The 14,283-nt window shown below is 35.4% G+C and overlaps 1 protein-coding gene across 1 annotated transcript in view; it reads right to left on the bottom strand.

The window, feature by feature from the left end:
- The window catches only part of GABRG1 (gamma-aminobutyric acid type A receptor subunit gamma1), a 56,357-nt gene extending 42,626 nt beyond the window's left edge, over window positions 1-13,731 (bottom strand). The window contains exons 1-2 of the mRNA XM_024573781.3: window positions 13,468-13,731; window positions 1,264-1,412 (exon numbers count right to left, since the gene is read on the bottom strand). Coding sequence (XP_024429549.2) covers window positions 1,264-1,412; window positions 13,468-13,571 — 253 coding nt within the window. The 5' untranslated portion in view covers window positions 13,572-13,731. The remainder of the gene's footprint in view (window positions 1-1,263; window positions 1,413-13,467) is intronic.
- Window positions 13,732-14,283: the final 552 nt, after the last annotated feature.

The following is a 14,283-nucleotide window of genomic DNA, read 5'->3' as shown; positions in this document are numbered from 1 at the left end:
TCAAAAGAACCTATGCACCCCAATGTTCATAGCAGCACAATCTACAATAGCCAAATGCTGGAAGCAACCTAAGTGCCCATCAGTAAATGAGTGGATCAAAAAACTGGTACATTTACGCAATGGAATTCTACACAGCAGAAAGAAAGAAGGAGCTCCTACCCTTCATGACGGCATGGATGGAACTGGAGAGCATTATGCTAAGTGAAATAATCCAGGTGATAAAAAATAAATACCATATGATCTCCCCTATAAGTGGAACCTAATAACAAAACAAATAAGCAAACAAAATAGAACCAGAGACATTGAAATAAAGAACAAATTGACAGTAAACAGAGGGGAGAGGGGAAGGGGATAAAGGGAAAAAGGGGAAGGGTCATCAAGGAACATGTATAAAGGACATATGGACAAAGCCAAAAGGAGGTAGGAACGAGGGTGGGAGGTAAGGATTCGTGGGGCAGGGGTGAATGGTGTAGGAAAATGGAGACACCTGTATTTGAACAACAATAAAAAAAAAAGAGAAAATAATTTTAAATGTTGATATTTGAATCAAAGCTTTAAATATGTAGATTTAAATATAGTAAAATATATTTAATACCATAACACTTCTTTAAAGGAAACATTAATAAAAATAAATATATACTTGGAGCAATATATGATGCTCATGAATTTGGCATGGTAAGAATTCAGTAGGTAAAGATTTCAATTTCCCTATAATTGGCTACAGATATAATGCAACCTCAATAAAATCTTTGCTGATTGATACTTTTTGTTTGTTTCAAAGATTCATGGAGAAGACTTAGAAGTTAATTATAAGATGTACATATAAATGCAAAGGACCAAAGATAACAATCTGAACAAAGAAGAACCAAGTAGTATCACCTACTCTAAATACACTATCAAGGTTTATAATTCTACATTAATTAAAACAGTGTATCATTGGGTCAAAATTAGAATGCCTACTTATTTTTCAAATATTCATTCATGAAATATCTCTAAACTTCTCTGATATTTTCAGCAAAACTTTGTGCTCTCTCACCCTTCATTGTAGCAGTTGTAAAATAATTACGTGAGAAATGTTTATGTGTCTTTATTTGTTCATCAGACTGTGAACCCCTCAAACTAGTGCCATTCCAGTTAATATCTGTTCAACCCAGCAGTATGACAAAACTTCAGCCACTCAAGGAGTATGTGATCTGTAATTAAAATAACATCAGTAAATATGGTTTTCATAGTCCCCCGCACCTCAGAATAAGTAAAACTTACCTCCTATATCTGGGCGAAGTTTATTGTCATAGCCTTGAAGCAATGAATTGAGAATTTGTGTTACATCTCCTTCATGAATCTTTGGTGCCAAAACCCAAGTTTTGTTGACTGTTAAATCCTCATCATCTTCATCATATGCTTTATCAACACTAAATAATTCCAAAAATAGAAAAGGATGACAGAAATTTCAACTGAATTGTACATTTCAAAAACATAGTTTAAGATTATGATAATTGTGTTAGGAAATAGTAAGAGGGAGAAAAACATTTGAAATATTTTCATTAGAAATATTTTATAATCAGTAACACTAGTGACTTCATTACATGAACTGTCATACTAATAATAGCACTCAAGAGTGAAGAATTTGTTACAAAAATATAACATATAGTATTAAAATAATAAAATAAATAGTGGTCACCCTTACAACTGTTATTAAAGGCGACAGAGATCACACACGGACAATGAATGGCAGCCCTAGATTTGTGCAGCAAGTAATCTGGACAACCTTAGGTGGTCCTCCACACCCAAAAATAAAAATTAAAATGTAAATAAATACAGGGAGAGTTGTAATAATTAGCATGGTAACATGGATAAAAATGCATGTAAACAGAAGAAGATTTAAGGAAAGATGAGTGAAGAAAGAGTTGAAGCAAAAGGAAATAAGTATTAAACACATAATACTTATGTGTTATGCCTTTCTCCATTTAAGTTAGAATAACCCAGGCATCTTGTTCCAAAACATCACCAAAGATTGTCTTATCATCAAATCAAGGCTGTGTGACTCACCCTCCACATGTATGTGTGGACATGACTCCCAAATTTTAGGACTGGAGTAGAGTTGAAGGATCAGATAACCCACTGCCTTTATGATGCAAAGGAGAAAACGGAAGACAGTGGGGAACTAACCACGCACGGCCCTATGTATTAGCAAAACTGGGAATCAAGCTCTAACTCTCCAGTTAATATTTCCTGCTACACCTGTGCGTTTAACAAACACAAGAATTCAGCTTACTTCTGAATTGTGATGAAAAATGCAGTAATATAGAAATTCATCTGCAATTCATCAAAAGTACCAGGCTACTCTTAATTGACAACAATCAACTTTATACCACACAGGAGAGAGCTGACATATTCAAAATATCCAAATCAATAAAGTTATTGGTGAAAATGAAAAATGTGTCCTTTACTTTATGGAAAAAACCATATGGACTTTTTGGCCAACCTAGTATTTTAAAGGTTGGCTTCTCTCCAGTAGTGAATATACAAGTTTATGTTTTCTTTAGTTCATCTTTCTACACTATCCACTTGGATCTATTTCCTGTGGACATAAACATCTTAGCTAATTGAGCTCTTGCCCCATTTAGCATTTGACATATAGCATTGCCTAAATTTAAGGTGTATACCAATGATTTGATATATGCATATACTGAAAAAATGATTACCAGACTGTTAACATCCACCCTCTTCATCCTTAATGAGTATAAATCAACATTATAAGTTAAAACTTAACCTTTGCAGAATTTGCCACCTCATTTCATCTCCACAATAATTCTATGGATAGTTGTTATCAACAGATAATGGAGTGCATTACTATTTTCAGTTCTCCTCTCCTATCTGTCATAAAATTGTGCTTTTTATTCCACTCAATTCTAACTTAGACATATGACTTGAAATGCTCTTTCCTGAGAGAGGATTATACATCCCCGTCCCTCTGAACTCTGTGTGGCCCTGTGATTTGCTTCGACTAATGGAAAATATGGGATATGTGTCCCTACCAAGCAGAAGTTTTAATGTCGGTGCGTGATTCCCCATATATCTCTCGTCCTCTGTCAGAAGGCCAGCCATACTCAAACAGAAGCTACTCCATTACTTCACTTCCAGAGGGAGCGTAACGTGGACAGACACATCTGACACATTATGACATGTAGCCTGAGCAAGAAATAAAGTGTTGTAAACCACTGAGATTTAACACTATTTTATTACCACGGTGTACAGTTTTTATTTCTATGTAAAATACCAGGGTGCATTTAGTAAATAGAATTTTAATGAAGGGCTCATTTATATTAATTATTGTGCCATATTTAACTTCAAAAAGTATATACTACTGGTACAGTTGTATTATTTTTTTACATAGTAACATCCTCATATTCCAACAACCACATGCTCATAGTGATTTATATTCCCCTTTCCCAGCTAGCTCAGAGGTAATATGAAAATTGACCTCCATGATATTACCAAATTATCTTTCTTCATCATTGGCAATAACAGACAAAATGTATTAAGGTTAACTTTTCCATATCTTCCTTCCAAACTTTTAATATTGTCTTCAAACTATTCATTAATTACCTCGAATATCATATTAGTATTATTTTGGTTATTAAAAATTACTTTTCATAATTTTAAAAATAGCTTATATAACATCTCACATCTCAATGTCTTTCATGGGCTGAAAGATTTTTGTAACATTTACTTATGTTGAGTGAGTGAGTGTTCTGGGGAAAACAATTATGATTTTTTGTAACACTGAGAATTTCTAGACTCATGCTTCAGGACTCCTTTTAAATAATTTGAATACAAATACTTTTATCATTAGTGTTAATACATTAGACTCTTGAATGCATACACTTACTGTTTATTTTAAAGATTGATGTTTTATTGTTATTCCTGCTACTGAGCGCCTATAACGCACCAGTAAGTGCCTCCCCTGTTTCAGGACCCTTGTGCTAAGATCCTCCCACAGGCTCTATGGTTTAACCCAGAGTAATTCCTTCAAATAAATAGTAAAGTTCCTATTTTACAGATAGAAATAACTTTACAGAATTCCCAGGACATATACTATTAAATCATATAACCAGGATTGAAGACAATATTGATTTAGTTTGAATACTTGTTTCGCTCTTTCCTTTGAATTTTCCACGCTTCATTTTTTCTTTATTAAACAAGGCAGGGTGGTTGGATTTGGAGTTTTCTAATTCATAAATACAGGCAAAATGTCTGGTACGTGCTTTGAAAATTTGGGATTGTGCATGGGTAGGATGCTTCGTCTCTGCCTTGGAGTTCTGAGTGGTTAAAATAATCATCTCAGGGAATCACACGCACTCTCCCTCTGATGAGAAAGATTTTCTAATGGGTATGTTCAATATTCAATCCAAAGCTTTAATGCATTTATAGAGAGAATACTATGTACTACATATGTGCTAAGTGCTAAAATACAGAGATAAATAAAATTATATGATCTTATTTTCTAATGAAGAAAACTAATCAAATGATACAGAAAACTGTCATAAAGATGCTTATCACAGAATTAGCTAGGGTAGCCACATTTTAAATTTATAATAAGGGCTTGATTAAGTAAATTAGGATATACCCATATGATGCAATGGATATATGCATTCAGTTGATGATCATGAAGTGTCAAAAGTAAAATTATCTTCATAATTTAATGTTATATGAAAAATAATATATGAGTTTACTTTTACTAAAACTGGTGCATGAAATGACTAAAGATTTAATGGAAAGCAGAATGATAAACACACTAAGTGTGCTACAATAGTGGAGATATACAAAATTTATTTTTCTGTGTATTCATAGTATACTATAATCTTTCTGTATCATTTGGTAATATAAATGCACAAAAATGACTTAATTTGACATTAATGCCTATTTTGTCCTTTATACCCTGAGACAGTGCTCTGAAATAAAGTTGAATCATTAAAATAAATGAATGAATAAATAAATAAATAAAGCCTTTATAGAGAGAAGCAGAGTTTATAACCTGGCAAGCAATTGATAGCAGCAGTCCTGGAAGTTAGCAACTCGATTCTCCTACCTGTGTGGGGACAGGGTTGATTGTCAGCCCAGTTGCCAGCTCTCTGGAGGAGCCCTGTGTTTGCACCACACCCACACCAAGTCACCCAATGCATGTAAACTATTTTTTATACATAGGGCAAACAGTCATCGAGTTTGACCAAGAAGGTCTGGTTTACACCTGTTTTCCTGGAGCAAATATCAATGGCACCGTCTTTCACTGGCAAAGTGACTTAATTTGGATGACAAATTATATAGTTATCCTGAATATAGTTAATATAAAGGTAACAGTGAATGTCCTGGTTCTGACAGCTGGGGAAGATTCCTCCATTAATCTGCTCAGAGAAAGCAGATGAAACTCCAAAGCCAGTTCTCATCAGCAATCTGTTGTTCATGATGAGGTAAATTGTGTTTATTAATAAACATCACTTTCTATAAGCATGGTAGGTAAGTGACAAGTTCCAGGAAAGGAACATACCTGTCATATTGTTTCTCGGTAGAATATGCCCTAATGTCAAACCCTATACGCACTAGTCTTCAAAGAGTAAGTAAAATAACTGATTTTAGACCTGGAAGTCAGAGAAGATAAAAGTAAAACAAGAAATTTAAGAAAAAAACAAATTTTGTTATTTTCTTTTTGCCTTTATATTGTAGTTGCTGAATTCCTTTTTATGAAAACTTCTTTCTGGGGTTGCAACTTGGAATCTTTTTATTCCTCGTAAAGTTTGGTAGGAGGGTAAAATAAGTGGTAGGAGAGTAAAATTATATACATCTAGGATGACTGATATGTGCATGATGCAAGCAATTGACAAACTGTGCAGCCATAAGACACATAACAGAGTTACCAAGTTCAACTTTTAGAGTTTTAGAAAAGTAGAGTAATAGTTCACCTAATTTGGTGAATAATTTATTGACACAGGCAAACAGGGGACCCATCAGTTAACACACAGGGAAGAATGGCTGGAAATTTAGGGGGGAAAAGACAGCCAAGCCAAGAAAAGTAAGAAGCGGTTCCCTACAATGTTTCCAATCTGCTCAGTGTGTGCCTGTTCCAGGGTGTTGATCACATTGCATCTCAACTGACTACTTTGTTTATTTATGGTCTTCTTTAAGCTCCTGGAAGCCACTCAGTGTTTTATCACTGGCACCTAGTCCAGAGCCTGACAAATAGCAGGTGTACAGTCCAAAAATAAACACTGAATAAGTAAATACATGGAAATAATATTAAAGCTCATCTTGCTGTTTACAGTTAAAATTACAGTGAATGAAAGAAAACTAAAAACTATTATTATTAGCTTTAGTAAGCCCTTAGTATTAGAACCCCTTAGTAAGAGAATTAAATTATTGTAATTTACCTAATATAATATTAGTTTTTAAACACAGTTTACTGATGCTATTGTGTTTTAAAAACTACAGAGTGATGAAGATGGTGAAGGGTTTAAGCAAAGGACATTTATGCACAATGCATGGACACAGACAATAATAGGGGGATCGGCTTTGGGGGGTAAGGGTGGGGCTGGATAGAGGTGAGGAAAGGAAGAAAATACAGTAACAACTGTAACAGCATAAAAAAATAAAGTCAAAATACAAATACCATATGATCTCACCTATAATAGGAACCTAATGAACAAAACAAATAAATGAGCAAAATAGTATCAGAGGCATAGAAACAAGGAACAGACTGACAAGGACTTGGCAGGGGTTGCAGAGGGGGGTAAGGGAGGAAAGAAAGGGAAAGGCCTAGTTAAGAACAAGTATAAATGACCCACAGACATGGACAACAGGGTGGGGACTGACTGTGGAGGTGGGCAGGGGAGAAGAAAGGGGCAAAATTGGGACAACTATAAGAGAACAACAGTAAAAAGAATTATTATTAAGGATATGGTAGAAACAAATACACATTCATTAGCCACCTACACAGGGCAAGGGTTAGTTTGTAGAACACATGTCTGAGTAACACCAGTGTAATCCAGCAAAAGAGCTGCTCTGTGCTAGTCAATATGGCTCTTGTATGGAATGCATAATTCTTACTCAAGACATCCATTACTTATGTTGGAAAGCATTCTGGTCATCATATACATCTAGGATGACTGGTATGGGAACGAGGCCCTTGTAAGCAAGCAATTTAGAGACTGTGCAAACGTAGGGGATGGCTCTCGAACTGTGCCCAGAGATTTAAGTCTTTGGCCAGGGCCCTTGATTCTGGAAGACCTGAAGCTATTTGGAGAACCAAATCACACCCTCATCTCACCAATATTAAAATATTTATATTAAACCCATGTTAAAGAGAAAACCACAGCCTCAAAATGGCATCATTGTGCTAAAGCCTATTTTATCAAACCTAGATATAATCCCTGGACTAATGCTATTTCAACCTTCCACTGAAATATAATCTTAATCAACCAGTCTGGATATTCTGGTCAACACCAGTGAGGCAATCTGCCAAGTGGCCCCCTACCCCCCCCACCAGAAAGTAGAGGCAATCCTATAGGATAAAACCCCTGTGTTCCCCGAGCCAAAAAAAAAATGCCTTGTTCTCAAAATAATACTCTCTTTTGTTAATAACTCCCTAGCCCTGCCCTTCTTTCTATAAAAATCTTCTATTTTGTACAGCCCTTCAGAGTAACTTTCTAGTTACTAGAGGGGATGCTGCCCAATAGATAAATTGATCAATAGAGCCAATTAGACCTCAAAATTATTCCATTGATTTTTAATACCCATTATATTCCAATCATAAGCTTTCTGATCTACTCACCCAGCTACAGATTGGAAAGCATGGTCCATGTTAACTTTACTTCTATGTATCTACTGCTTAGACCAGTCTCTACCACTCTGTTACTCATATATTTTCTATTTAATATATTTGTCTAAAAATAAGGAGAAATGTTAAATCTTTAAATGCATTATATCTTGGAGGAAAGGATTCCTAAAGTCCAGAAATTCACCATTAAATGTAATTCTTTAGCCTTTAATAGTATGTTACCATTTTAATGTCACATGTTAGATGACCAGAGTAAAGAATCTCCTAGGAGATATAGGTATATTGTTTTCAAAAGGCCTACCAAATTTTGAGACCATGCCTTTGGCCACATAATAGCAATGGTACCTCTTTATCTCTATTCTTCACTAAAATTGACCCCAACTTACCCCCAAGAAAGCTGAGAATATTCAAACTTTTCCCAGAATTGCCTCCTTGGTATCCTCACTATAGCTCATGGAGAATTCTGAGTAGAAATTATGTCATTTTATTCTTTGTTTATATTATAAACATAACTTCTAGAGTTTATGTTCACTGGGAGCAAGGACCCTGCACCCTGTGTCCTGTACATCCAGCAGATACACTGTCAAATATGTTTTATACACACTGCACAGACACTATCAGGGCAAGCATTTCATCTTGCCTCCCACTATTTCTCCAGGTCTCAGATGTCTACTCAACACATAGTAGCCACTAAATGAATGCCGATGCTCAATAAATATTTACTGAATGAATTAATAGCTGTATTTCCTGAAGCATGGGCCTTCACTGGATAAACTATTTGAGTACTGATAGAATTAGGTTCTGGGGTATTTAAAAGTAGGAAAATACCATGTATTACCCTTTGCTTCCCACAGAGTACAAGAACTCTAACAAGCTTCTGCTTGAATAAACCTAGGCATCCTTTATTTTGTTACAGAGCATTTGTATTAAGAGAAAAATCCCTTCACATAGTTTTTGCTAATTGGCTCTGGTGTGTCTCTTTCACAGAGACATAATAAATTCAACTATGATTTTATATGGCACCCTTAAAAATAAGCAGCCATTTGATTCCTCAACAAAACACACTTAAATTCCAAAATTCTTGCTTTTGACAATTTATCTTATGATGATTTTTATAGATCAAGTATGCCAGTTTGTTAGTTTTAACCAAAATAATTATTCTAGTACTATACATAATATTTCAGATTATGTGAAAGGTACACAATAGATTTTTACACTTCCTGTGCCTCTTAATTGCACTATCCTCCCCTCCCTTTCTCTCCTTTCTCCCCTCCCTTCCTTTTTGTTTCCTTCATCCATAGTCATGTTACTTGGTTTGGCTTATATTTGTAATCTCAGAGGCGTGGTGGTCTAGAATGCACACTCTGGGCCTATAACTATGGATTTGAGTGTTGGATTCAGCACTTATCAACAAGATGATCTTTAGCAAATTCCTAAAAATTGCTATGCTTCAGTTTTCCCAGCTGTAACATGGGGAAAATAATAGTATCTAGGCTTTAGTCTCCCTTTATATGTGCTTGGTAACTTTGCTAGGTGTAATTTCTAGGCTGGACATTTGATTTTAGAATTTTGGGGACATTTCACCCACAGTCCTCTGGTAGTGCTGTGAGAATTCTCAATACTCTATACTTCTCTTTCCGTGATTGGGATCTATTGCATCAGCTCCCCTATCCTTAAAACTTTAGACTCTTCTGTTTATCTTTGAAGTTCTAAAGGTGTATGTCCTTATTTTAACTACAAGATGCTTTATTTTGATTAATACCATAAATTTAGGTCTTTGTAGTGAGTTAAGCTCCATGTATATAGTATTCATGTCCAGACCATTCAATGCCATAAGCCTAGCATGTTGAAGGTATTCAATAAATATTTGTTGTAAAAGAATAATCAATCTCAAATCCAAAAGATATTACTGCATAAGAATCTAATGACTTTGCTTTATTGCACTTAAAATCACTGTAAAGAGGATAAATAATACTAGAATCAATTATCTGTTATTATGTCTTTTTAGTTATAAACTTCAGTGCTATATTTTTTCCACAAATGTTTTATCTTGATCTTGAAATAATATAGAAAGATACATATCATTTTTATTTTTCAAAAATGAGAACTCTATGCCTCAAAATCTTGCCTGAAATCAGCCAGGTAGGAAATGGTAGAGCTGAAACCAGAATTTACATCTGATTATAAAGTCTGGGATTCTCTACCAGTGCCATTCATATATGTGAATTATTCTCCTGAGGTCAATATATTCAATTTGTGCTCACTTGTCCCCATTACCTCACAAGAGTGATTTATCATATTTTGATAATATTGAATCACTTGTTCAGTTTTCCAGCCTGTTGTGTCTCCTCTCCTTTGGGACTACACCTTCATTGCTATTTTCTTAGCCACATTTCAACCATCTTAATAAAAATATACAATATTAAATTAGTCTATTTAATGCTTGAATGAAATGTCAAACATTTTGTTTCATTGCTTGGTCAAAAGTGTGTGCCTCAAAAGTAAATTATAAAATTTTAATAAAGGTATACCTAAAAGACATACACAAGGGATATCTATACACAAGGGATTTGTGAATTATAGCATTTGAATTTTAAAATCATTTTCTCTCAGTTTTTTGAACATTTAATTAGCATAGAACATCACACTTAGCTATTTTGCCCTAAGTTTGCATGGTAATCATTAGTATACATTAGAAAATTAAGCAAAAGTCTAGATGACTAAAACAAAAACCATTCATTCACAACTCCTCCAACAAATTATATTACTGAAATTACTTGAAATTATATACTTTATAAAGCAAGTGCATTTGGATATTTTTATTTGGGCAATTGAATGCTGTATATTACGGATTCATTAAATTGTTTTAAAAAATCAAAACAAAATATTTTTCTTGATCTCTTTCAAAATATATCTTCTTAGCCAAAACTTGTCATAAATCACTTTTTAGAATAGCTAAAATATCAAAACAATTTTCAACTCTTTTAAAAAATTGATTGAAATTCATTTTTTTCCCAACATTACAAATAAGTCAAATCAAGCTTAAGAGATTTTAAGTAACTTGTCAAGAAGCCATAGAGGCTTCTGGAGAATAAAACACAGAAGCCATGACTATGAGATCAGTCTTCGTAGTTCAGCAATAAAAAAATCAATATACTGTCTCTCCTTTATGCTCTTGATGGAAACTAATGAGGAAGCAAGCTCTTGTGTCTGCTGAGATATAAGAAATAAGAGTTTACAATTTGATAAATCTCAAAATAGATGACTTTGATGATTTATTTTAGAAACAAGCATAAGACAACACAATTCCGATAAACAGAACCATCTATGGTTAGTTTTGAAAAGGTTCCTCAAAAGAAGAAGAAGGGGAGAAAGAAATATGAATGTAGCTGATTTATATGTTTACAACAATCATCTCCACTAAATATTAAAAAAAGAAAAGTTCACCAAAATACTGTAACTACCTTTAAAATGTGAAGATATACATTCTCATAATTGAGGACCTATGAGTTAATTATAATGACAACATACAGCTTTATTGTTTAAGCCTTATCCACTGTCTAGAATAGTACAGATTATCTGTAGTACTATGATAAAATGAACTATTCATCAATTTGAACTGCACACCTCCTCTGTCTCCCTTCTTCATACATATGGTGCAGAATGTACATGGGATTTCCAATTAGAACTTCCTTCTTGAAAACTACCAAGAAAAGCCACTGAAGCAATGTTGAGTTATGTGTTTCAGGTCAGAACTTGGGTATATTGCATGTGAATAGTTGAAGCACTCATTAATGACCTACAACGCCTTTAATTTCCTTGATGAAGAAACTCTTCCGGGGTTAGGACTCTTGACACATAAAACCACCTGCAGACTGCCAGAACCCACCTCTGTCCACCGCAACACACAACTTTCAAAATTCTGAACAGCTTGAAGAGCTTTCTGGAAGCAGCTGTGACTATCATAATGTAAGTATTGTCAAAAACAAAAAATACTGTTTAAAACAAAACAACTCTCTGTGCCCTTTAGTAAGCAGCTTGTCTATGAGCTTGCAAAGGAAACTTGCACTTATAATGATAAAAGAGAAAACAGGTTATTTCAGAAAACCACTGGGTAAATCTGCTTTTATTTATGAGAACCCCAATTCATTTCTAATATTATGAAGATGCATGAGAACACTGAGACATATTTTTTCAAAATCTCTTCTATAATTTTTCCATAATATAGTCAAAGAAATAAGCCATTATGACACAACTTACATATAATTAACCAAGTAGTATGTTTGTGTCCAGAACATTTCAGTTTCTATAGAAAAAAGGTAAATAAACTAAAACTGTAATACTTAAAAAAGCATTAGGTGTCAAATATTTTCTGTCATTTCTAGTATGATTTAGCATACTTTAATCCATTCTCTATTTTCAGAGAGAAAATATAGTTGTTTTATCTGCTGGTATTGACAAAAATATTCACTCTTGATATAATGAATCATAATAATAACTCATTTTACCAATGGTGCAAGTAGTTATAAAGGTATGCTTCCATCTGCACAGCAATTGCATTTTACTCTTGAATTCTAAGCAGAAACACATCATGCAATAATATAATTTTAAATGTATATTTAATAAAACACAGTTATACAATATTAGTAGTATGTCCAAGACCTTTACAGTGTCTATGTCTTAATCAACATATTTTAACTTTATTCGTCAGCAACTCCTATAGCCAGATGCAAGGCCTGAACAACTTATTTTTTTAACGTGATTTGAAAGTTTTATTGAAAGGTACTACAACCCAAGCAGGCCACGTCTTGTTCCTGTTAAATTGGGGGCTTGGAGTTGGAGGTTTGGGGTTGGTGGTTACCAACCCCGATCTCTCTCCCTCTCTCCCTCTCTCCCTCTATCCCTCTCTCCCTTTCTCTCTCTCTCTCTCTCTCTCTCTCTCTCTCTCTCTCTCTGTCACACACACACACACACACGTATGTACACACACAAGCCAGAACAACATTTATATCACCATATAATTTTCATCAACTGTTACTTTCTTGTAGACAGACAGTTAAAATAAAAATCATAGAAATTTGGCTTAATAAAATACACATAGTTATTTCTAACATAAATGTAACACATGATCCTGATAGATTTTAACTATATTTATCAATTTTCCTTGATGTGAAACTTTTTTCCCACAATAGCAAAACAAAAAGGGGGACGGGGAAGGAAAACAACATCAGCATTAGAAAAGCATCATACAGACCATGCTATGAAACTTGTTAGTTTCTAAAGTAACTTTTTCTTTAAAATGAAGAATCATCAGGAAGTTCATCAATGGCATTCACTTACTAAATTTAGTATCAAAATCATTTCGACTCTTCCTCCCAGTAACCGAGCCTGGACTAGTTTTGACTGTGTTTCAAGTCCAAACCAACCGACTACCCTCCATGCTTCACACAGAGGTTCACCGCATTCTGACTGAAATCAGGTAAACTCAATCAGAAAAGAAAATGATGGTAAAACATCCCAGGTGAACCTGGGGAAATGTGAATTACTTAACTTAGGAGGATTTCTGAAGGAAAGAGAAATGAGAGGGGTGGGGGCAGCTGCCAAAGACTAGTTTCAAGTCCTCGCAATTCACTCACCAGCTTCCCAGGTGCAGGGTGAGTAACAAGAACATCAGCCGCACCCCTCTACTTTGACTCCACAGAAGAAAAGGGGAGAAGAGAAAAGCTTTCCGAGGACCCATCGGGATCGCTTTTTCTGCTCAATTCTCCAAGCCAGGACTTTTCCTCCCACCGCAGCCGCAGCCGCAGCCCGGTGTGTGAGTACCAGAGAGTGTGGGAAGGCGATACACCTCCCACCCAGGTGGAATGCGACTCCCAGCGGAATCGAGCAGGGGAGCCAATCGGACCGAGAGGATGCTGGCATAAATTATCGGAATAAATCTATGGGCCAATCAATGGCCCCAAGGGGCGGGTCTCGCCCTACTAGAAATCAAGCCCAGTAGGGAAAAGGGCTCCGTCTTTCTAAAACAAAAACAAACGTCTTCGCCCTCGTACCCTCTGGGAAACGCTTGAGTGGCCTGGACCGATTCCCTCTCCAGGGAAAAGAGGTCTCCCTCGTCCTCCTGGCCTTCTCTCCTGCCCGACTCTATTTTGGGGCCACTGCCTCCTTCCTCTCCCGCGTTTGGATTCTGAATTCGTCTTCAGACACTCGTGGGAAGATTGCAGTACCTAATTGGTTTTGCCCGGGCTCGCGAAGGTTCTGTTAATTTTTTTTAACTATCATTCGTGTTGAGTGTGAGGAGGTGTCTCATTTCTCTTTGCGGCCCCGGAACCTGGCAGAACGACGAGAAAAATGATTCTTAGGAGACAGATGGTGAATATATAACCGAATGAATGAATTGGGCGCGCTCGGCGCGTTCCTATCATCGCGTTTCCGAACTCCCTTTCCCAGTC

Source organism: Desmodus rotundus, chromosome 4, assembly GCF_022682495.2.
Source record: "Desmodus rotundus isolate HL8 chromosome 4, HLdesRot8A.1, whole genome shotgun sequence".
NCBI classification, from domain to species: Eukaryota; Metazoa; Chordata; class Mammalia; order Chiroptera; family Phyllostomidae; genus Desmodus; species Desmodus rotundus.
Note: the sequence above shows the minus strand (reverse complement) of the source record. Positions and strands in the feature narration are given on the sequence as shown.